A 25317-nucleotide genomic window follows, 5' to 3' on the forward strand; every position below is an offset into this window, starting at 1 on the left:
TGACACACCGGTGTCAATGTGTGCCTTTTTCCATTTCCAGGAGTGTACATAATTAAGTGGTATTATTTGTTAAATGGGGTCAAAGTAAATTGCAATGTTGTGTCTACATGGCCTAACTTCATTTTTTATGAGAGTTTATTCTGCGTTTATTTCAATCACCAACTCAAGTGAGAGACCCATTGTTGTTAATGTTAATATATAAGCAAAATATAGGTTTTATTATACATATCGTAAGGGTTATTACCTTATTTGGAGTGATATGTGAATTATCAAAAATCTTTCTTCTAAGGCCAGAGAGTCAATTGCAATACCTGATTCAAATGTAATTGGAGCTTGATTTAAATCATATGAGATACCTAAGGCCACTATAGGGAGAGTGAATTGAAATACTTGGTTCAAATGTAATTGGAGCTCGATTTAAGTCATATGAGATACTTTTACACATTATCTTATATTCATCCCTTTATTTACAGCCTAATTGATTTTTCTTATTTCTTTCTTGTGTTAAGTACTTATAAGTTTTCTGCATAAAATCAATACTGTAATTTGAGAGCACAGCTTGTGTTTCGGTGAGTGAATTGGCTAAGATATGAAACATATAAACTAGGCACACACACTCACGTACACACACACGTACTCACACACACACACACACATCCACACACACAGACGTATAGTGAAGACTATCCGGACACCTGGCTGAAAATGACTTACAAGTTCATGGCGGACTCCATCGGTAATGCCCGAATTCTATATGGTGATGTTCGAAACATATCCTTATTGACATCTTTCACTCTCGCAGGCATACGTTCAATCAGCTCCTGGAAGGTTTCTTAAGGGAAGGAGTGCTGCTGTGATCGATGTCGGTCGATGAGGCCTGGCACGAAGTCGACGTTCCAAAACATCGCAAAGGTGTTCTGTAGGATTCAGGTCAGGACTCTGTGCACGCCAGTCCATTACAGTGATGTTATTGTCGTGTAACCACTCCACGACTGGCCGTGCATTATGAACAGGTGCTCGATCGTGTTGAAAGATGTAATCGCCAGCCCCGAATTTCTCTTCAGCAGCTGGAACAAAGAAGGTCCATAAAACATCGATGTAGGCTTGTGATGTGATAGTCAAGGGGTGCAAGCCTCTCCATGAAAAACACGACCACATCATTACACCACAGCCTCCTCATTTTACTGTTGGCACTACAGGCGCTGGTAGATGCCAATCACCGGGTTTTCGCCATTCCCACACCCTGTCATCAGGCCGCCACGTTGTGCACCGTGATTCGTTACTCCACACAACGTTATTCCACTGTTCAATCATCCAATGTTTACGCTCCTTACATCACGTGAGGCGTGGTTTGGCATTTACCAGCGAGATGTGTTGCTTATGAGCAGCCGCTCGACCATGAAATAATAGTTTTCTCACCTCCTGTCTAACTGTCGTAGTACTTGTAGTGGATTCTGGTGCAGTTTGGAATTACTGTGTGATCGTCAGGAGAGATGTCTGCCTATTACGCATTACGACTATCTTCAACCGTCGGTAGTCTCTCAGTCAACAAACGAGGTCGGCCTGTACGCTTTTGTATAGTATGTGTGCCTTCAGATTTCCACTTCACTATCACATCGGAAACAGTGGACGTAGGGATGTTTAGGACTGTGGAAAACTCGCGTCAAAACGTATGACACAAGTGACACCCAATCACCTGACCACGTTCGAAGTCCGAGAGTTTTTCAGAGCAACCCATTCTGCTGTCTCACTATCTCTAATGACTACTGAGGTCGCTGATATGGAGTACCTGGCAGTAAACCACATCAAGTACTGACGAATCGGTTCCACAGACCGAACGTGAGAGAGGGGCTAGTGTAATTGGTTAATACAAACCATAAAAAAATGCACGGAAGTATATTTTTTAACACAAACCTACGTTTTTTTTAAATGGAACCCCGTTAGTTTTGTTAGCACATCTGAACATATAAACAAATACGTAATCAGTGCCATATGTTGCATTGTAAAGTGTTAATTACATCCGGAGATATTGTAACTTAAAGTTGACGCTTGAGTACCACTCCTCCGCTGTTCGATCGTGTGTATCGGAGAGCACCGAATTACCTAGGGATCTAAAGGGGACGGTGATGGACCTTAGGTACGTAAGAGACTGGAACTGCACATTACGTCCACATGCTAACACCTTTTTATTGGTCTTTTTCACTGACGCACATGTACATTACCATGAGGGGTGAGGTACACGTTCGACGGGCGTTTCATAGGACGTGGAGGACGCATAAATTCGCCAGCCCGTTCTCCTGATCTTACACCTCTGGACTTCTTTCTGTGGAGTACGTTAAAGGAGAATATATACCGTGGTGTGCCTACAACCCCAGAGGATATGAAACAACGTATGTGACAGCCTGCAGCGACATTACACCAGATGTACTGAGGCGTGTACGACATTCATTACGCCAGACATTGCAATTGTGTGCAGCAAATGATGGCCACCACATTGAACATCTATTGGCCTGACATGTCGGGACACACTCTATTCCACTCCGTAATTGAAAACGGAAACCACGTGTGTACGTGTACCTCACCCCTCATGGTAATGTACATGTGCGTCAGTAAAAAAGACCAATATAAAGGTGTTAGCACGTGGACGTAATGTGCTGTTCCAGTCTCTTCTGTACCTAAGGTCCATCACCGTTCCCTTTGGATCCCTACGTAATTCGGTGCTCTCCGATACACACGATCAAACAGCGGAGGAGTGGTACTCAAGCGTCAACTTTAGGTTACAATATCTCCGGATGTAATTAACATTTTACAATGCAACGAACGGCACGGTTTACGTATTTGTTTGTATGTTCAGACGTGCTAACAAAACTAACGTGGCTCCATTTCAAAAAACGTAGGTTTGTGTTAAAAAACATACTTCCGTGAATTTTTTTATGGTTTGTATTAACCAATTACACTAGCCCCTCTCCTCACGTTCGGTCTGTGGAATCGATTCGTAAGTATTTGATGTGGTTTACGAAATATATCCAGCGGTAACGTTAGGTGATTCACCCTGTATATATATCCCACTGCATGGGTTTTAGTTACTCACTATAATTTTGTATAATGCCAATAGTAGATACTCAGTTACGTATAATGTTCAATCACTCTGGAAATTTTGAGCTGTACATAGTAAAGTCTGACTAACCGAACCTGGATGAAATATTGAAATTTTTATAGCATTAATAGTCAGTTATGGTTCAGACGTCCTAGATAGTCCCGAATATTTCTGACAAGTCGTAACAGTAGTACAGTATTTTATCCATTCTCAGCAACTGAATCATATATAGAGAAATAATAAGCAACCAGTAGCCTAAAGGAAATTTAATTTCGTTCCCGTTTACGGGCACTTAGTGCCCCTGCTCATAAGGTTATACCTCTCGCATTATTTGCAAGTGTCAACAATAAGGTGCATAGTGCTAAATCCATTTAGTGGATTCAGTATTGTAGTGCGTATTGGTCCTGTATACGTTTCAGGACCATGGTATTTTGCACTATGTACCTTATTGTTCACATTCGCAAATAGTGTGATAGGAACAAACTTCTGAAGAAGAGTACTTTGTGACCTAAACCGGTAAAGATATTGAATTTCCTTGATGCAACTGGTAGCTTACTATTTCATTATATAACAGTAGTATGTTGAGAAACACATTGCACACATCGCCAGTGTTGTGGTAGGTATAAAGTGTAACGTAGTTTGCCTGTTAAACTCAATAGTACAGCATAATGTACCAATACAGTAACTTTTCTGTGATGAATGTAGCAGTATTATGTTAAGAACCATTCTACAGATATTGCCTGCACTATGCTAAGTATAAAAGGCAATATGTCCCTCACATTATACCATGTAAGAGTGCATAATCTATTCATGTATGAAGGTTTCCGCTTCTAGAAAAGGACTGGGAGAGATATGCACTTGCATCATTATTTGAAACAAACAAAATGCAGGATTGTCTCCACAGTGCACGTAGCAAAGTTCACCACTGGTGATTTCGCTGCTTCGCCACACTGCTCTGACTCAACTTATCTAATTTCGTGGGTTGCTATACTGCCATTGCCATCACCACTAGCTGCTAAGAAGCATTTCCAATGCCTAAACTGTAGTAGAGACTGACTTTGAAAATATATATCAGGCGCTTGATCTTACTGCTATAATTTATTATCCAGATCTTTCCCACCAGATTGTTGATCACTTCTCTGGTACACAGGTCAACTTGAGAGTGGTTCGGACATCCGAAATGCCTTTCCGAGCCTGATTTCTCATTTCTTCGTCAACGGTATTACATTGTTTTACATTGCTACGAAGATCGAACTATTATCGCATGCAATTTTGTCATATGATGAGATGATGGAGACCGTGGCTGTTGTTTGAAGACAAATGTTGATGGTGTTAGGACAGCAACCAGACACAAATTTACTTTCAGTTTCTTTATTCAAAGGGTACCGTTACCGGTTTCTAATCGTTGTGATTCATCCTCAGACGGTTTACATGCTTTCTTTATGACATGTGGTGTGTTTTTTACAGATAAACTGTCGTGAAATGTCGGTTTCGAGTGTTTGTTTTCATAAATCAGTTGGACGATTCGAAACCGGTGACGGTACCCTTTGAATAAAGAAACTGAAAGTAAATTTGTGGCTGGTTGCTGTCCTAACACGAACTATTATCGATGACATACGCATTCTCAGCTGTTAGACCAGCAGTGAAAGAAAGCAGTCTGCATGTGGTCTGCACGAACTTAAGGGCCAGAGTTGGACCCTCTCAGACTCCCCGTGTTGACTGTATGAAGCACGAGAGCGTCTCTGAGGCGTAATTGCCTGCTTGCTTTACATGTTTGCAACACACGGAGCCTTCTGGTGGCGAGCACTCCCTTATAAAGGGTAGAAACAGATGGCTTTAGTACCTATGCCAATAGGCTATCTTTTGGCGGACGTCTTTGAAACCATTATCAGTATATTTACTATCCCCCTCGTGGCGTATGCTGTCATAGGATCACAATCGACGTCGTTATTGCAGGTGTAAAACTTTTTAATTTGCTGTGTAAATGTGACAATACGAATGTTTCTTTCACATACTACTCGAAAGCTATATCTACATGCAGTAGTCGATCCTGGATTTCTGATAACGGATGAATTCCAATACGCAACATATGAGCAGTAAAATCATTCCTTACCTGATGAGTGACTCTTACCATTGTGGCACAGATCCGCCTGAATGCAGAACTGCTGATAGTTATATGTCTGGGAAGATTGAAACTGATGTGATCACTGAAACAAGCCAAGATATATTGGGGGAAATGCAGAAGGTGGAGGATGAGGAGGAAGGGGTAAGGAGCGGTGCTAAACTGGCTCAAATGGCTCTGAGCACTATGGGACTCAACTGCTGTGGTCATAAGTCCCCTAGAACTTAGAACTACTTAAACCTAATTAACCTAAGGACTACACACACATCCATGCCCGAGGTAAGATTCGAACCTGCGACCGTAGCGGTCGTGCGGTTCCAGACAGTAGCGCCTTTAACCGCTCGGCCACTTCGGGCGGCCGGTGCTAAACTGCTCGGAGAAAGAGAGGTACACAGAAATTTAAATAACGAAGTAAATTAAGCGAAACCAATGATCAATATAGATATTCAGTAGCGTTAAAGGAACTTCTTGGGTTCCTACTACAAGTTACGATGAAGAGAAGGTCCGTCTTCTTGAAGATTCTTCAGTAGAGAAATCCAAATATTTGAAGGTACATTCTTGTAATTGCTCCTCTACAATTTTACACAAAATCTGCTTATAATTCAGAAGGTTCGATGGAACAAATCGATAAGAATGAGCAAACACATCTACGACAGTTTCATCATAGAACTGTAATAGGTGTACGAGTAGGAAAGTAATAATTGCAGTTGTGGAAACTAATTTTAGAAACATGGCGTGTAACGACACTGCTGCTGGCAAAATACTTTATTTAACTATACAATTTACAGAAAGTAGACCATCTGACGTGTGACAAAATATCACTTACTGTATATAATAATACAGTCCTGTACTCAATGCTGTATACAGTAAGTTTTGGGCGCTGTCGATGGGTAAAGTACCAATATACAAATATCTCCAGGCCCCAAACACCAAATATTCTCTGTACGTCCATACATTGTCTTCACGCCTGAAATGTCATCACTAGTCACCTGCACATAGACAAGTGGCATGAGACGTGTAATCAGCACTGGTGAACTGGCTTGACACTGATGGCGCACAGTAGCTGTTGTGTCACGGGTGGCCGCCCTGCTGTCACAGCAGGGGCCCGCGGCGCACGCAGAGCAGACAGCGGCGTCAGCTGCTCGCAGGCTGGACCGCGCAGGCAGGGGCCAGCACGAGCGAGGGCCACAGGCAGAGCAGCGCCAGCAGCGCCACCACCAGCCCGGGGGCGGCGGCCGGGGGCGGGCACGCGCTGCGGCTGTCGTGCTGCATCGCCGCCGGCTTCTCGCCTGCAACACGCGGGGCGTCGCAACTGAAGTCACCGGCGAGCGGCTAGGCCACTTCCTATTATACTCACGAACAAACAGTTGGTAAATCTCTTTATGAGGTATAGAACTCCCTGGCGCAGTGATACACTGTCCAGTATGTAGAATGAGGAGAAACAAACAGTCTTGGTTGCGAAGTTGATATTGTTATTGTTGTCGTTTGTTGTTGTTGTTGTGCTCATCAATCCGGAGACTGGACTACCGCAACACTGCATGCTACTCTATCCTGTGCAAGCCTCTTCATTCGAATTCTCCACGATTTTTGCCGTCCTCCTAGTACTAAATTGGTGATCTTTTGATGACTCAGAATGTGTCCTATCAACCTATCCCTTCTTCTTAACAATTAATGCCCTAAATATCTATTGTCCTCAATTATATTCAGTATCTCCTCGTTAGTTAATGTGATCAACGCGTCTAATATTCAGCATTGTTCCGTGGCACCACATTTCGATAGCTTCTATATTCTGTCTGTCGTCCGTAATTCAAATTCCACACTCCGACAAATACTTTCAGAAAAGCCTTGCTCACACATAAATCTATGTTCTATGTTAACAAATTTCTCTTCTTCCGAAATGCATTTCTTGCATTGTCAGTCTACATTTTATATCCTCCGTACTTCGGCCGTCATCAGTTACTTTTCCGCCCAAATAGTAAAACTCATTTACTGCTTTAAATGTCTCGTTTCCTAATCTGATTCCCTTGTCGTCAACTACTTTAATTCGACTACATTCCATTATCCTTGTTTTTTGTTGAAGTTCATCTTATTTCCAGGCACTGTCCATTCATTTCACCTGTTCTTCCAAGTCCTTTGCTGTCTCTGATAGAGTTACATTGTCATCAGCAAACATTATACTTTTTATTTCTTCTCCCTGGACGGTAATCCGTACTCCAGATTTTACTTTTGGTTTCTTTTATGTCTTATTCAATGTACAGATTGAATAATATCGCCGGCCGGAGTGGTCGAGCGGTTAAAGGCGCTACAGTCTGGAACCGCACGACCACTACGGTCGCAGGTTCGAATCCTGCCTCGGGCATGGATGTGTGTGATGTCCTTAGGTTAGTTAGGTTTAAGTAGTTCTAAGTTCTAGGGGACTTATGACCACAGCAGTTGAGTCCCATAGTGCTCAGAGCCATTTGAACCATTTTTGAATAATATCTGGAATAGGCTACAACCCTGCCTTACACTTCTCAACCACTGTTTTCCTTTCATGCCCATCGACTATTTTAACTGCCGATTAGTTGCTGAACAAACTGTAATTAACCTTTCGTTACATCTGTTTTATCCTTCCTACCTTCTTAATTTCAAAAACAGTATTCGAATCAATACTGTCATAAGCTTTCTATATGTGTACAAATGCTATAAACGTATGTTTGCAATTCCTTAACCTCACGTGCTTCTACATTTCTCCGGAATGATCTCCATGTGGTCGGTTTCTATCTCTTAGTATTTTGCAACACTGATTTATTAATCGATAGTTCGGTACTTTCAACACCTATCAGCACCTGCCTTCTTGGGAAATGCAGCTATTCTATTCTCCTTGTTATTCTGTTCTCCTTGAAGCCTGCGGGTATGTCCCCTGACTCACATATTACTCTTTATTTATTCATCAAAGACGCGTATTTCACCTAATTCAAGCCCTCTTCGCATTGGCCTATACTGAAATACAATCGAATTATAAGGGCTTGACCGTTCTTAGGGATACGATGAAATTAGGAAAATTGGGATCTGGGATTACCGGCATATGTTGATAAGTAAGTTATAGATGTGGATGATACGAGATCCTCAAAAATAAGGCGCCGTCATGTGCAGGAGAAATAGTAGAGGAAAATCTCATATATTGAAATAAACGGAATGAACTTTTAGAAAGCAAAACCTGCGACCTGTCATTTTCGTGTAAGTTATAGTCCACAAAGTAAAGGAGGGAATAACGGAAAAGATGTGTAGTACACTGGCGTAATAGAAATCACCGGATACCTCCTTTCGCCTGGTGTAATGCAATAACTCCACATCGCATGGATTCGTTGGAAGTCAGCTGAAAAATTAGTCAGCTGCAAAATTACTGAGCCATGCTGCCTCTCTGACAGATAACTGCCAAAGTGTTGCCGGTGCACGTGTTTGTGCAGGAACTGACCTCTCAGTTACGTTCCACAAATGTTAGACGGGATTCACATCGGGGGATGAGATTCGCCAAATTTTCGCTCGAATTGTCCAGAATGTTCTTCAAACCAACAAAGAACAACCGTGGCCAAATGCCACAGTACACTACCACCCATATAAATTCATCGTTGTTTGGGGACGCCGTGTACATTAACGGCTGCAAATGGTCTCCAAGTAGCCGAAAATAACCATTTCCAGTCTCTAACCTGTTCAGTTGGATTAAAGGACTCCGTCTACTCCATGTAAACGCAGCCCAAACCATTATGGAGCCGCCGTCTGTGTGTACAGTGCCTTGCTCGTATCTTGGGTCCCAGGGCTTCGTCGGATCTGCGCCTCACTAGAGCCCTACCACCAGCTCTAACCAACTGAAATTGGGACTCACCTGACCAGACCAAGGTTTTCGAGTTGTCTAGGGTCCTATTAATATGGTCACGATCGGATTAGAGGCGCTGCAGGCCATGTCGTGCTGTTACCTAACGCACTCTTGCTAGCCGTCAGCACCGTAGTCTATTAACGTCAGATTTCGCCATATTATCCTAACACATATGTTTGTCGTATGTCACGCTTTGATTTATGCGGTTATTTCACGCAGTGTTGCTTCTCTGTTACGCTGACAACCCTAACAATCACCGCTTCTCTCCGTCGTTAAATGAAGAACATAGGCCGGCCACGGCGTTGTCCGTGGTGAGAGCTAATGCCTGTAATATGGTACTTTCGGCGCAGTTGTGACACTGTGGATCTCGGAATACTGAATTCCCAACAATTTCTGAAATGGAATGCCCCATACGTCTAGCTCCAACTACCAATCCGCGTTCAAAGTCTTAATTGTCGTCGTGAGGCCATAATCGCGCAGGAAACCTTTTGACAAGACTCGCCTGACAAGGGAACCTCCCCATCGCACCCCCCCTCAGATTTAGTTATTAGTTGGCACAGTGGATAGGACTTGAAAAACTGAACACAGATCAATCGAGAAAACAGCAAGAAGTTGTGTGGAACTACGAAAAAAAGAAGCAAAATTTACAAACTGAGTAGTCCATGCGTAAGATAGGCAACATCAAGGTTAGTCTCACTTCAGGAGCGCCGTGGTCCCGTGGTTAGCGTGAGCAACTGCGGAACGAGAGGTCCTTCGTTCAAGTCTTCCCTCGAGTAAAAAGTTTACTTTCTTATTTTCGCAAAGTTAAGATCTGTCCGTTCGTTCATTGACGCCTCTGTTCGCTGTAATAGTGTCTGTGTTTTGCGACCGCACCGAAAAACCGTGCGATTAGTAGACGAAAGGACTTGCCTCTTCAATTTGAACCGAAAACATTTTATCGCAAGGTCATAGGTCAACCGATTCCTCCACAGGAAAACACATCTGATATATTCTATAAGACACTGGTGACGGCATGTGCGCCACATGACAGGAATATGTTGTCGACCCACCTAACTTGTACACTTGGCGAATGGGTAAAAAGATTCTTCTACCTTGCCCGATTTAGGTTTTCCTGTGGATGTCATAATCACTCCCAAAAAAGTGATCGCATCGGACGGACGGACGGACAGGTAATAATTGTTTGAAAATAAAAAACAAGCCTTTCTCACTCGAGGGAAGACTTCAACCAAGGACCTTTCGTTCCGCAGCTGCTCACGCTAACCACGGGACCACGGTGTTTCTAAGCTTACATTCTTCTTGATATTGCATATCTTGCCCATGGACTATGCAGTTTGTATACTTTGCTTATTTTTTTCATTGTTCCACACTACTTCTTCCTGTTTTCTCGACTGATCTGTGTTCTATTTTTCAAGCCCTGTGCCAACTTATAACTAAATCTGAGGGGGGCGCTATGGGGAGGTTCCCTTGTGAGTACAAATAACAGCTCTGCCAAAGCACTTCTCTTTTATAGCATCTGGTAACGGTCATTCGTATACGTGCCTACCGCTTTTCCATGACTTTTGTCACCTCAGTGTAATTACCTTTCGGAACACGTAATGTGATTACGAGGCAGAACAGACCTGTAATGCTTTAATCGTCTTCCTACATCCTGCTACCCCATGCACAGTACTCAACGCTGAGGCACGCTGCGCCTGTGGCAAGTATGGATTCACTACGGTAGATGGAGTTAGTTGACCACGAAGCGCTACTTTTGAGAATATTAATCAGGAAATTTTATGAATAACTAACCACTCTGTTGAAGCAGAAAGTCTGGAAAACGTACGTTATTTGCAGCATAAATTTTCTTAATAAAAATGTGTCAAATCTGAAATAAAACCAAAAGACAGTACTAGGTGCAAATGGTCACATAAATTAGAAACTGGACCGCGAGTCAAATGGTAGCATCGATGCAAATAGTAAAATCTTGAACAAAGTCACGCTGAAAAAGAACTACTATATGATAAGTTAATGAAGTTAATTAACAGTAATTTCAACTTAGTAACCATGACTTTTCTGTAATGAAGTTAATAAACAATAATTTCTGCATCGCAACCAAGACTGTCTTCTTCTCTCCTCCATACGAGCCCGAAATTTGCGAGTTTCCAATCATAACGGTGTGCGTAGCGAAAGTTTTGTGTCTCCCAGTGCCGTGACAGGGATACGTTACGTTCCTAAAGAGCGCGCTTTTATGACCACTGAAAATACTGAACAGTAATTAAAAAGGGGAGAAAGAAAGAGGAGGGAAGGAAGGAGAAGAAATACTGAAACTATCTGTGGATTGCCTTTACTGAATAAAATATACCCTTTTGTTCTCGACACAAGAGGGCTCTACTACGAGTGTAACAAGAAATATCTGAAGACTAAACGCGTGAGTTTTTGTAAAACTTATAGTCGTGAGGTGGACGGTGAATAATTGTAAGGAAAAATTATGAACTCCGGGTTACTGCTGCACAGCAGTAATTCCATCAAACTACCAAGACCAGAACTACTCTTGCAATTCATTCTCAAATACGGTGACTAAATAGTCTTTCCAAACGTCAGACTAAGCCTCTACATCATGCTGACAGTCGTCATGAACACTCATAGCTACGAGAGAGTCTTAATCCAGCATAAGCTCATAGTTTCGTATCTCAGAGCATCTATCAGACAAAACAGTCTCAGTTAACTAGTTCTATTTATACCGAAATGGAGGAGATAGAAACAATGTCATTTGGAACAGAATGATAAGTCAGTTTGGATCAACGAAGAAAATACGTCAGTCACATGTGAGCACAAACAGGGATAAAATCTTAAAAGGTTTCCATTTGTTCTCGTTAAAATAAATATATCTTAATTATTCGCAGAGCAAAAAGTGCAATGAGGGTTTGTTTGTCTATTCAGTGTTTTCTGTGATAACGATGACTGAAGTGCTTTTCATTACGAAGCAAATAAGAAACCCATTTTATCGATTTGAAATTTCATAAAAGCCAAAAGAGTTGCCCTTTCAACACAGTTTCCACTTTTTTCTCATATAGCGTGGGGATAGAGTTAGGATACAGCGAGATGTCACAAGTTTTCCAATTAAAAGAAGCGAAGTTAACAAGCAACGCACAAGTGTTTCGCGTAAGATTTTGAGTTGTCACTTAAGATGCTTCACGTAAAAAAATAAAAAAGGTTATCAAAAACTTAGTATTCTCCAGTGTCCTCTCAATGTGGACAAAAGTTTTATTTCATGGATCCGTATTATCAAACAACTCAAGAACTAAGCAAAGTTTAGCAATGATTAATTGCTCTTAATCAATTAAGCTTTGGCTCACTGCAATTCCGAAACGACACACAAGTTACGACGATTTATTTTGTTTGGAGTTTGAAATTGAGCTTTGAGACACTTCTTCTCGGGACACGCAATCAATGTGATCTAGATTTAAAATTACTATTGGTCAAAATAATCTTTTTCCGTACTTCACATTGAAATATAGCAACTGGTCAAGGACGGATGAGAAAAGGGGAGATGTGAGGATTATAAATATTTGATGCGGTCGCAAACGTGGGAGGGGGATGAGATCCAAATTTTACACCCGGTACCAGAAGCATTAGTTGTATAGCTGCTATTTCCTGAGACCAATTGCCTCAGTTATGGCACTGGTGTTAACTGAGTCTTCATCGAACGAAGTTTTTGATAAGGAACCTATCTCTATAAATGTATCGTTTGGACATAAAGTAAGTTTGAAGATCGGATCACTTTCAGATCTCTCGCGCCTGGAACACACACTACTTGAGAAGAGGGTTCCATACGTAGTCACTATTGCAATTCTGTCATCACATACCACTTTCATCCGACTGCAGCGGTAGCTGCCAGAAACTGGTACGTTAGTAACTTGGAGAGAGCACTGACGCACTCCACGGTCGCTCCGCACTTTCGACTTTGAAGAGGACGTCGTTTGCAACGTAGAAGAATACCCGACAATGAGTACTTGAAACATTCGAATGCAGTAGGCTCCAGAAGGGCATACTGGTCAGAGCTCATTGTCTCCGCTGAGCACAGGCCGTAAAGATTGGAAAGTGATCCGATTTCGAAGTTATTTTCGATCCATACATCAAGTTTCAAGACATATGTGCCTCATCAAAACTTCGTCTACTAAGTCCGCGTTACAACCCGAAGAAGCACGTAATAGGAATTGTGAAACATCTGGTATGCAACCTCGTTAGTCGCTAACAGCGACGAGGAGTTTACGACATTATATCCACCGGGAACAGAAAATTTAGCCGGCCGTAGTGGCCGTGCGGTTCTAGGCGCTACAGTCTGGAGCCGCGTGACCGCTACGTTAACAGGTTCGAATCCTGCCTCGGGCATGGATGTGTGTGATGTCCTTAGGTTAGTTAGATTTAAGTAGTTCTAAGTTCCAGGGGGCTGATGACCACAGCAGTTAAGTGCCATAGTGCTCAGAGCCATTTAAAACATTTTTGAACAGAAAATTTAATTTTATGTCTACAAGTTGAAATTCCCAAAAGAGAGCTATTTCATTTTTTATCGAGATATAATAGCTCCGAAAGTTAGTTACGGGTAGGAGAATAGCATCATGTTACAAACGGAACTGGAAGTCTGAACAAAATGGTTCAAATGGCTCTGAGCACTATGGCACTGAACCTCTGAGGTCATCAGTCCCCTTGAACTTAGAACTACCTAAATCTAACTAACCTAAGGACACGACACACATCTATGCCCGAGGCAGGATTCGAACCTGCGACCGTAGCGGTCGCGCGGTTCCAGACTGTAGCACCTATAACCGCTCTGCCATTCCGGCCGGCTGAAGTCTGAGCACATTTCCGCTGTCGAGAGACGATATGAATGTCGCTACGGAGCTGACCGGCCTACCACACTATACTTACACGTTTGCAAGACACAGTCAAGGCCCATGGCACGGTGTGTAATGTGCAGGAAGAGTGTTCACGCTGACCTCGCATGATTGCAGGTAATCAATCCTCAGTTGAGGGTGAATGGTGGAGCGTTTGTCTATTAGCGTACTCATTGCTCCTTCCGTCTTCAAAACAGTCTGTCTAGGAACTGGTTTCAAAAAATGTTTGCTGATGACATTTCCCTTCCACTCTGCTAGACAAAACTCGATCAGAAAGTACCAAAACAGTTCACTGTATTCAGGCAGCTAATGAAATTTTTCCGTATCCCCTGTAAACAGTACGCCCTTCGGTTTTGACTCAGGAACCGCACACAATCTGGCATGTATTCCAACCGTCGTGCAAACTGGACACTTTTCTGTGAGCTTCTACATCTGTCATGGCTAGTACTCAACTGAGGAACTTTGATTTAATTTTTTAAATAATGATTGTGATCAGGACGTAAGCTTGTAGGTGCGAAAATATACACACAACGAAAAGTTTTTTGCATCACCTCAGTTCCCAGAACTCTTGAAGATAGACGTCGACTGTGGATATAGTTTCACAGACACAGTCACATTGACTGTTCAGAGATGTCACTAAATCCGCCCAAAGATGTAAACAAAAATACAAGAGCATCGCCTATTTGACCGAGGGGATCCGACAGCCGATCAGTTCCAGTCATTTTTCCAGGAAGGCGGTACACGGTTCGTGTTGGTTAAAATGGCCCTGAGCACTATGGCACTTAACTTCTGAGGTCATCAGTCCCCTAGACCTTAGAACTACTTAAACCTAACTAACCTAAGAACATTACATACATCCATGCCCGAGGCACGGCTCGTGTTGTCTGTAGTTCAACCATGCCTAGACGGTTTAATTGTTCCCGCATTGTTACTTTCTGCCAGGAAAAGCTCCTCACAAGGAAAGTGTCCAGGCGTCTCGGAGTGAACAAAAGCAACGTTGTTCGGACATAGAGGAATTACAGAGAGAGAGAGGAACTTTGACATCCCTCGCTCAGGCCGCCCAAGGGCTTTTAATGCGTTGGATGACCACTACCTACGGATTATGGCTCGGAGGAACACTGGCAGCAACGCCACCATGTTGAATAATGCTTTTCTTGCAGCCACATGACGTCGTGTTAAGACTCAAACTGTGCGCAATAGGTTACATGACGAGCAGCTTCACTCCCGACGTCCATGGCGAGGTCCATCTGCCGTTCGGTGTGGCCGAGCGGTTCTAGGCGCCTCAGTCTGGAACTGCGAGACCGCTGCGGCCGCAGGTTCGAATCCTGCCTTGGGCATGGTTGTGTGTGATGTCCTTATGTTAGTTAGGTTTAAGTAGTTCTAGGGGACTGATGACCTCAAATGTTAAGTCCCATAGTGCTCAGAGCCATTTGAACCATTTCAGGCCCATCTTTGCAACCACGACACCATGCAGCGCGGTACAGATGGATCCAACAACATCCCAAATGGCATCTCGTTCTCTTCACCGATTAATGTTGCATATGCCGTGAACCAGACAATCCCGGAGACCTGTATGGAGGCAACCTGGTCAGGCTGAACACATTAGAAACACTGTCCGGCGAGTGCAGCAAGGTGGAGGTTCCCTGCTGTGGCCATGGAAGGCGCCATAACGGCTGCAGGATTCGTCAGTACCATCCTCCGTCCGATAGTGCAACCGTGCCGGAAGCATATTGGCGAGGCATTAGTCTGCAAGCACGACAATTCGCGCCCCCATCGTACACATCTTGTGAATGACATCCTTCAGGATAACGACATCGCTCGAACTGAGTGGCCAGTTTGTTCTCCGGATATGAACCCTATCGACGACGTGACCTACCAACCACTCTGAAGGATCTATGCCAAATCGCCGATGAGGAGTGGGAAGATCTCGACTAACAGTGCCTTGATGAACTTGTGGATAGTGTACCACGCCGAATACAGGCATACATCAATGCTAGACGACTTGCTACTGGGTATTAGTGGTTCCGGTGTGTACAGCAATGTGGACCATGACCTCTGAAGGTCTCGGTGCATGGTGGTACAACATGCAATGAGTGGTTTTCATGAGCATTAAAAAGGCCGAAAATCATGTTTATGTTGATCTGTAAACTTTCCGTACTGGTTCCGGAACTTTCGGAGCCTAGGTGATGCAAAACTTTTTTGATGATATCCATAACAAGTCGTCCATTCTTCCATTAGCCATTATGTGGCTCATTAGGTGACAATGCGTAACTGTATCCAATTACCTCCGGCAGTCAAAGTTACAGTCATCAAATTTGATCGCCTTTACTATCTTCAGGCACACATGGATGGGTAAAAAGCGTACAGGTTCTCATGATCCTTGCTTCCTACGAAGTTAGGCAGGTCAGTAGAAACTGTACCTTGACAAAGTGAGGTGCGTGTCTAGTTCTAAGATCTTCTACGTCATGGTTCTCATTCTCGTGTCAAAGGAAAATGCGCATTCGGGTAGTCAATTCAGATGACTATTTTCACATATGTAAAGATACACAAATTCTGTCTTGTGACAGCATAAAATTACGAAAAAGACGTCAAAGTACACAAAAAAACGTATGCAAACTCATAAACACATAGACACAATCACGAAAGTAGTGATTTATTATAGATAATTGTAGCATTGCAAGGAGAGCGCCCCTGTCACCACTCCGAACTTAATACTTTAGCACGACAAGTGACTGCCATATCGACATATCTTGTACTGGCCATTGACGTCACTCTCGTTCGTACCTGCAGTACGAGATTACTGAAACACGATCGGATCTTGGCTGTCAGACTTGCAAGATACTTTATCATTGAGATCGTGTAACACTCTTCACGGTCCACTGTATCATGAATCTACAGCGAGAACCTCGATTTCCGAAAATCTGCTCTGCTGAAACCAATTCTCAGTTGGGAAAAAGTGTTGTTGCCAGAGACTGTTGTTCTAGTGTAGAGTTTTGCAACAGCGGATTGACGGACCGTAGCGCAACATGTCACTCGCCAGCTTAATGTTGGAAAACAACTGCCAGTGAGAAGCTCTAACATCGAGACCCACCATACCTCTTCACTGTATGGTTGACAAGCCCCACACGTGTACCTTTGCTCTCCACACGTTACAGGGCTCAGAAACTAAAATGAATGGAACAACGCTAACACTGTTATTTCAGATTGTGATAACAGTAGCATAATGCAAACTGTTATATTCCTAATGCTTGAAACTTATCTAGGCCATTTATGTTGCTTGTCTAAGGGACGTAGTAGAGGTCACTGAGGGAGAGAAATTCTATCCCCACTAATAGGCGAACGATCATCTTCATGCATAACTGGGGGAGTTTCGTAGTTTAGGCGTAACTCCATTGAACTTACATTTTTCATAATTTTGATAGCTGAAGCTTTGTTAATATTCGTTAATTTATACCAGTTCTCAGCTACACCAAATTTAGAGCACTTATTTCACACGATCACATTTATAATTAATTTAAATCTATGTTCCCTTTAAATTCCCAATTTTCTGTCTCCTTCTCTAGAATTTCTAGTTATCTACATCTACATCTACGATGGCACCGAAACAGAGGACGACCGAAGAAAGGCAGAAATACTGAATTCAGTGTTCCGAAACTGTTTCACTGCGGAAAATCGTAACACGGTCCCTGACTTCAGCCGTCGCACGGACGCCAAAATGGAAAATATTGATATAAACGATATCGGAATTGAAAAACAACTGCTATCACTTAGTAGCGGAAAAGCATCCGGACCAGACGAGATACCCTTAAGATTCTACAGTGATTATGCTAAAGAACTTGCCCCCTTTGTATCAGCAATTTATCGTAGATCGCTGGAAGAACGTAAAGTACCTAGCGACTGGAAGAAAGCGCAGGTCGTTCCCATTTTCAAGAAGGGTCATAAATCAGATGCGAATAATTATAGGCCTATTTCGCTTACGTCAATCTGTTGTAGAATAATGGAACATGTTTTGTGTTCTCGTATTATGACGTTCTTAGATAATACAAATCTCCTTCATCATAACCAACATGGATTCCGCAAACAGAGATCATGTGAAACTCAGCTCGCCCTATTTGCCCAAGAAATTCACAGTGCCGTAGACACTGGCGAACAGATTGATGCCGTATTCCTGGACTTCAGGAAGGCATTTGATACGGTTCCGCACTTACGTTTAGTGAAAAAAATACGAGCTTACGGAATATCGGACCAGGTTTGTGATTGGATTCAGGATTTCCTAGAAGAAAGAACACAACATGTCATTCTTAACGGTTCAAAATCTGCAGATGTAGAGGTAATTTCGGGAGTACCGCAAGGAAGCGTGATAGGACCTTTATTGTTTACAATATACATAAATGACTTAGTTGACAACATCGGTAGCTCCGTGAGGCTATTTGCAGATGACACGGTTGTCTACAAGAAAGTAGCAACATCAGAAGACTCGTACGTACTCCAGGAAGACCTGCAGAGGATTAATGCATGGTGCGACAGCTGGCAGCTTTCCCTAAACGTAGATAAATGTAATATAATGCGCATACATAGGGGCAGAAATCCATTCCAGTACGATTATGCCATAGGTGGTAAATTATTGGAAGCGGTAACGACCGTAAAATACTTAGGAGTTACTATCCGGAGCGATCTGAAGTGGAATGATCACATAAAACAAATAGTGGGAAAAGCAGGCGCCAGGTTGAGATTCATAGGAAGAATTCTAAGAAAATGTGACTCATCGACGAAAGAAGTAGCTTACAAAACGCTTGTTCGTCCGATTCTTGAGTATTGCTCATCAGTATGGGACCCTTACCAGGTTGGATTAATAGAAGAGATAGACATGATCCGGGGAAAAGCAGCGCGATTCGTCATGGGGACATTTAGTCAGCGCGAGAGCGTTACGGAGATGCTGAACAAGCTCCAGTGGCGGACACTTCAAGAAAGGCGTTACGCAATACGGAGAGGTTTATTATCGAAATTACGAGAGAGCACATTCCGGGAAGAGATGGGCAACATATTACTACCGCCCACATATATCTCGCGTAATGATCACAACGAAAAGATCCGAGAAATTAGAGCAAATACGGAGACTTACAAGCAGTCGTTCTTCCCACGCACAATTCGTGAATGGAACAGGGAAGGGGGGATCAGATAGTGGTACAATAAGTACCCTCCGCCACACACCGTAAGGTGTCTCGCGGAGTATAGATGTAGATGTAGATGTACGCCATACTCCATAAACTACCTAATGATGTATGGCGGAGGGTACTTTCGGTACCACTATCTAATCCCTCCAACCCTGTTCCACTCGCGAATAACGCGTGGGAAAAAATGATTGTCGGTAAGCCTATGTGTTGGCTCTAATTTCTCGAATTTTCTCCTCGTGGTCAATACGCGAGATGTATGTGCGGGGGGGATGTAATATGTTTTCCGAATCCTCCTTAAAAGTGCTGTCAAGAAGTTTCAATAGTAAATCTCATCGTGATGCACAACGCATCTCTTGTAACGTCTGCCAGCTATACGATCCAGTGACGAAAAGAGCCGCTCTTCCTTGGATCTTCTTTATCTCCTCTATCAGTCCCACCTGATAGGGATCCCAGATACATGAACAATACTCAAGATTCGGGCGAACTAGCGCCTTATAAGGTACTTCTTTCGTAGATGAGTTACGTTTCCCTAAGATTCTTCCGATGAATCAGAGTTTGATGTCTGCTTTCCCCTCAATCTGTTGTATGTGGTCATTCCACTTAAGGTGGGTCTGGATAGTTACGCCTAGATATTTTACGGCAGACAGTGTCTGAAGCTGTTTGTCATTGATAGTGTAGCTGTACAGTAGTGGATTTCTTTTCCTGTGTATGCGCAATATTTTACATTTATTTACGTTCAGAGTCAAATGCCAGAGTCTGAACCATTACTCAATTCTCTGCATGTCGTTCTGCAAATTCTTACTACCTTCTGGCGTTGCTACTTTGGTATAGACAACTGATTCATCTGCGAATAAACTTAAAGAGCATCCGACGCTTTCTACTAGATTATTTATGTACATTGTAAACAGCAACGGTCCTTTCACACTTCCCTGTGATACTCCGGATATTACCTTTACATCTATCGATTTTGTTCCGTTAAGACCGCCGCGGTGGTCTAGCGGTTCTGGCGCTGCAGTCCGGAACCGCGGGACTACTTCGGTCGCAGGTTCGAATCCTGCCTCGGGCATGGGTGTGTGTGATGTCCTTAGGTTATTTAGGTTTAAGTAGTTCTAAGTTCTAGGGGACTTATGACCTACGATGTTGAGTCCCATAGTGCTCAGAGCCATTTTTCCGTTAAGACCGACGTGCTGAGTTAGTTATGCTCAGGTTCAAAGAAATTGTCCTACCTTGGCAAATTTCAGCTAACCCTTTTACAGTCCAAATGATACCCCTATGGGCCCTTCAGACTTTTACTACCATATTTCCAGAGTACCATGATTCCATTATGTTTCTGTTTGACGGGGTTCATGAATAAAACTTTAAGAAATGAAGGATATCTCCATAACATCATTAACCACTCCCTCTCTCGTTCGATTGCGAGTAGCCCATTTTTCACATTATTTATGGCTACATTTACCTCCATTACGTGCACATTCCAATTTCCAAGTACTTTCAACTTCACATCATGTTATACTTTTCATTATTTCATTAATTTCTTCACGTTTTCTCTGCATTGTAATTATTAGTACATATCACGACCAGGTTAACCTGAATGTTATATGTTACCATTTGCTTCCGATTCCAGAATGAGATTTTCAATCTGCAGCAGAGTGTGCGCTGATTTGAAGCTTCCTGGCTGTGTGCCAAACCGAGACTCGAACTCGGGACTGGGACGAGTCTCGAGTTCAAGTCTCTGTCCGGCACACAGTTTTCATCCACCAGGAAATTTCTATGATTCCAATGTCTGCTTATTTCACTCTGTGCATCTGGACCTCAGGCCATAATATCATCTGTCTGTTTTACCAGCTAAGGTCGGGTTGAGGAAATATTTTCTTTGACGATGTATAATTTGCAGGATGATCTGTTAACTTGTGGAAGCTTCAATTACATGCTCGCCCTAGCACAACGAAGCCTGGAAGGTATTTTTAGGAAGGGTTACGAGTAAACATTACCAATTGTTTAAGTTTACTGCCAGTTTGTAGGCATATTTTGAAAATAGTGCTTCCTCAGTCATTTCTTCGTATCTGCTAAATCTGACAATCACTAGAAGCAATAATTTATCCTAAATACCTCATGTTTCCACTTCCTTGCACATGCTTTCCATTTTCACGCTCATTTGTCTTACCGACCAGACCCTAAAGCTTACAGTAGACGCAACGGTCACAATGGAGGTAATTGTGAGATGATGAGAGATTAGCCCCTGCTCATGATGATTATAAAAGAGTGAAAGAGGATGAAACCCTGAAGTTAATATTAATGACAGAAAATTACACAGTTTTAGTGAAGCCTAGGAGACGATCAAAGTCTAGCAGGGAGACATGCCATCACAAGGAGATACTGGTTTCGGAAGCAAAATTGTTAAATGGTTGTTTTAGAACTTGTCCGCATTCGGTTCGGATCAGTACTTCTTGTCATTGTCGCGGTTTGTTGTGGATCGCACTCACCCTCGATGACGTGCACGGTGATGCTGGCGGCCCTCGCGTTGGAGGGCGCGCACGTGTAGTTGCCGGAGTCCGTGCGCTCCGCCCTCGGGATGAGCAGCTGGCTGCCGCCGCGCCCCTTGCTCACAGCCACGCCGCGGTCCTCGTCGAAGTTGATCATGCGGTCGTCGTGGTACCAGAAGACGAACTCGGGCGCCTCCGTGGACCGCCTCAGCTTGCATATCAGCCGCAGCTCACTGCCGCTGCGCAGGTGCAGGTCCGGAGCTCCGGCGATCTCTGCCACCGCCTCTGATTTTCGTACAGAAACGATGTTGTTGTAAGAAGCGTAATGTTGCACCTCCAGAAGAACAAGTTTTGTAATATCTGAGCATTAAGGGTTCTAAAACACTATAACATGAACTGTTACTCCTGTCCGGAACGGACAAATTTTCCATTTTTTCTAATCACCAGAAATAAGGTAATTCACAAATCAAATTTATACTGAGATACGTCAAATTTCAGACCACTACAACTTGATTGTTCATGGGCTCATCATAATCACTTCATTTACATTTTTGATCCACTTGCGGCACGCATTGCCAAATACACTCCTGGAAATGGAAAAAAGAACACATTGACACCGGTGTGTCAGACCCACCATACTTGCTCCGGACACTGCGAGAGGGCTGTACAAGCAATGATCACACGCACGGCACAGCGGACACACCAGGAACCGCGGTGTTGGCCGTCGCATGGCGCTAGCTGCGCAGCATTTGTGCACCGCCGCCGTCAGTGTCAGCCAGTTTGCCGTGGCATACGGAGCTCCATCGCAGTCTTTAACACTGGTAGCATGCCGCGACAGCGTGGACGTGAACCGTATGTGCAGTTGACGGACTTTGAGCGAGGGCGTATAGTGGGCATGCGGGAGGCCGGGTGGACGTACCGCCGAATTGCTCAACACGTGGGGCGTGAGGTCTCCACAGTACATCGATGTTGTCGCCAGTGGTCGGCGGAAGGTGCACGTGCCCGTCGACCTGGGACCGGACCGCAGCGACGCACGGATGCACGCCAAGACCGTAGGATCCTACGCAGTGCCGTAGGGGACCGCACCGCCACTTCCCAGCAAATTAGGGACACTGTTGCTCCTGGGGTATCGGCGAGGACCATTCGCAACCGTCTCCATTAAGCTGGGCTACGGTCCCGCACACCGTTAGGCCGTCTTCCGCTCACGCCTCAACATAGTGCAGCCCGCCTCCAGTGGTGTCGCGACAGGCGTGAATGGAGGGACGAATGGAGACGTGTCGTCTTCAGCGATGAGAGTCGCTTCTGCCTTGGTGCCAATGATGGTCGTACGCGTGTTTGGCGCCGTGCAGGTGAGCGCCACAATCAGGACTGCATACGACCGAGGCACATAGGGCCAACACCCGGCATCATGGTGTGGGGAGCGATCTCCTACACTGGCCGTACACCACTGGTGATGGTCGAGGGGACACTGAATAGTGCACGGTACATCCAAACCGTCATCGAACCCATCGTTCTACCATTCCTAGACCGGCAAGGGAACTAGCTGTTCCAACAGGACAATGCACGTCCGCATGTATCCCGTGCCACCCAACGTGCTCTAGAAGGTGTAAGTCAACTACCCTGGCCAGCAAGATCTCCGGATCTGTCCCCCATTGAGCATGTTTGGGACTGGATGAAGCGTCGTCTCACGCGGTCTGCACGTCCAGCACGAACGCTGGTCCAACTGAGGCGCCAGGTGGAAATGGCATGGCAAGCCGTTCCACAGGACTACATGCAGCATCTCTACGATCGTCTCCATGGGAGAATAGCAGCCTGCATTGCTGCGAAAGGTGGATATACACTGTACTAGTGCCGACATTGTGCATGCTCTGTTGCCTGTGTCTATGTGCCTGTGGTTCTGTCAGTGTGATCATGTGATGTATCTGACCCCAGGAATGTGTCAATAAAGTTTCCCCTTCCTGGGACAATGAATTCACGGTGTTCTTATTTCAATTTCCAGGAGTGTAGTACCTATCAGGTCTACCCATGAAACCAGCGTTATTAGAGGTGAGATACTGCCGTGTTATGACTTCACGGGAGGCGAAACTAATGTCGATAAATTACAATGAATAACGTTGCAAGTTCACAGGTAATTGTAAGCGCGAGGTAAGCCATTGAAAATGCGTAATGATGGTACATTAATAACCGGTACAGCCGCCAGAATGTTGAATGCAAGTTCGCAAACGTCTACGCAGCGTCTTGCATAGGTGCCGGATGTCAGATTGTAGGATGGAGTTCAATGTCTGTTGCCCTTGATCGGTCAATACAGGGACGAATAGTGCTGTCTTTGGATGACACTGGAGTTGTCATCAGATGACGTCCCACATGTGCTCCATTGAAGACAGATCTGATGACTGAGCAGACCAAGGCAACACGTCGACACTCTTTACAGTATGTTGGGTTATAACAGTCGTATGTGGAAGATATTCCCTTGTAAACAGCCCCCCCCCCCCCACCTCTGGAATGCTGTTCATGAAACTCAGCACAAACAGACTCACATACAAATTTTGCAGTCAGGATTCGTGAGATAACCACCAGAGCGTTGCTTCTGTCATATGAAATTGGAACCCAGACTGTAACTCCGGATTTGGGTCCAGTTTGTCTAGCATGGATCAGGTTGATTGCAGATCCTCAACTGGCCTCTTTGTAACCAACACACTACCATCAATGGCACTGACTGAGAATCAGCTATCATGAGACAACACAACAGACCTCTGTCCTTTCCTGCGATGAGATCTGGCTCGACACCACTTCAGCCGCAAATGGCGGTGGCTGGGGATCAGTGGAATACACGCTACAGGGCGTCTGGCTCGGAACTGCCCTTAAAGCAACCGATCTGCAAAAGTTTGTTGTGTCACTGTGATGCCGACTACTACTCAAATTGCTGCCGCAGATGTAGTGCGACGCAGAACACGATTGTCTACCCTCTCGGTAGTGCTACGTGGCTGGCTGGAGGCCGGGCTTCTTGCGACTGTACAGTCTCTTGACTACTGCTGCCAGCAATCATGTACAATGGCTGCATTCCTCACAAGTTGGGGTTGGGTTGTTTTGGGGAAGAGACCAAACAGCAAGGTCATCGGTCTCATCCGATTAGGGATGTATGGGGAAGGAAGTCGGCCGTGCCCTTTCAAGAGGACCCATCCCAGCATGTGCCTGGAGCGATTTAGGGAAATCACGGAAAACCTAAATCAGGATGGCCGGACGCGGAATTGAACCATCGTCCTCCCGAATGCGAGTCCCATGTGCTACCACTGCGCCACCTCGCTCGGTCCCTGACAAGTCTTTCGGCAACATCGCACAAGAAAAAACCGGCTTCTCGTAGCCCTATTAACAAGACCTCGTTAAAACTTAGTGAGATGTCGATGATAGCGTATTTGCCGCCTTAAAGCCATTCTTGACTAACATCAACTCACCACATCCACTCTTAATGGTATCTAATGCTCACGGCCGTTACAATGCGTGCATTTAAAGCAGATCTGATTTGCACCCTCATAGTGGCTATACTAACACGGCTCTTATGCGACTGGCTTGAAATCTGAATAGACATCATCTTTCACATGTAGAATACGCCTACTAACATCGTTTACGTTGCAAAATTCGTTATTGGTACTGCTATTTCTTCCGTCAGTGTATGTACAGACTGAGGGAATTACCAATACAAAATATATCGAA

At 44.2% G+C, this 25317-nt stretch overlaps 1 protein-coding gene across 1 annotated transcript in view; it reads right to left on the reverse strand.

The window, feature by feature from the left end:
• Positions 1-5978: 5978 nt before the first annotated feature.
• Positions 5979-25317, reverse strand: part of LOC126088456 (lachesin-like) — a 61795-nt gene continuing 42456 nt past the window's right edge. The window contains exons 5-6 of the mRNA XM_049906597.1: positions 21607-21891; positions 5979-6508 (exon numbers count right to left, since the gene is read on the reverse strand). Of these exons, the coding sequence (XP_049762554.1) occupies positions 6354-6508; positions 21607-21891 (440 nt within the window). The 3' untranslated portion in view covers positions 5979-6353. The remainder of the gene's footprint in view (positions 6509-21606; positions 21892-25317) is intronic.

Source organism: Schistocerca cancellata, chromosome 6, assembly GCF_023864275.1.
Source record: "Schistocerca cancellata isolate TAMUIC-IGC-003103 chromosome 6, iqSchCanc2.1, whole genome shotgun sequence".
NCBI lineage: Eukaryota > Metazoa > Arthropoda > Insecta > Orthoptera > Acrididae > Schistocerca > Schistocerca cancellata.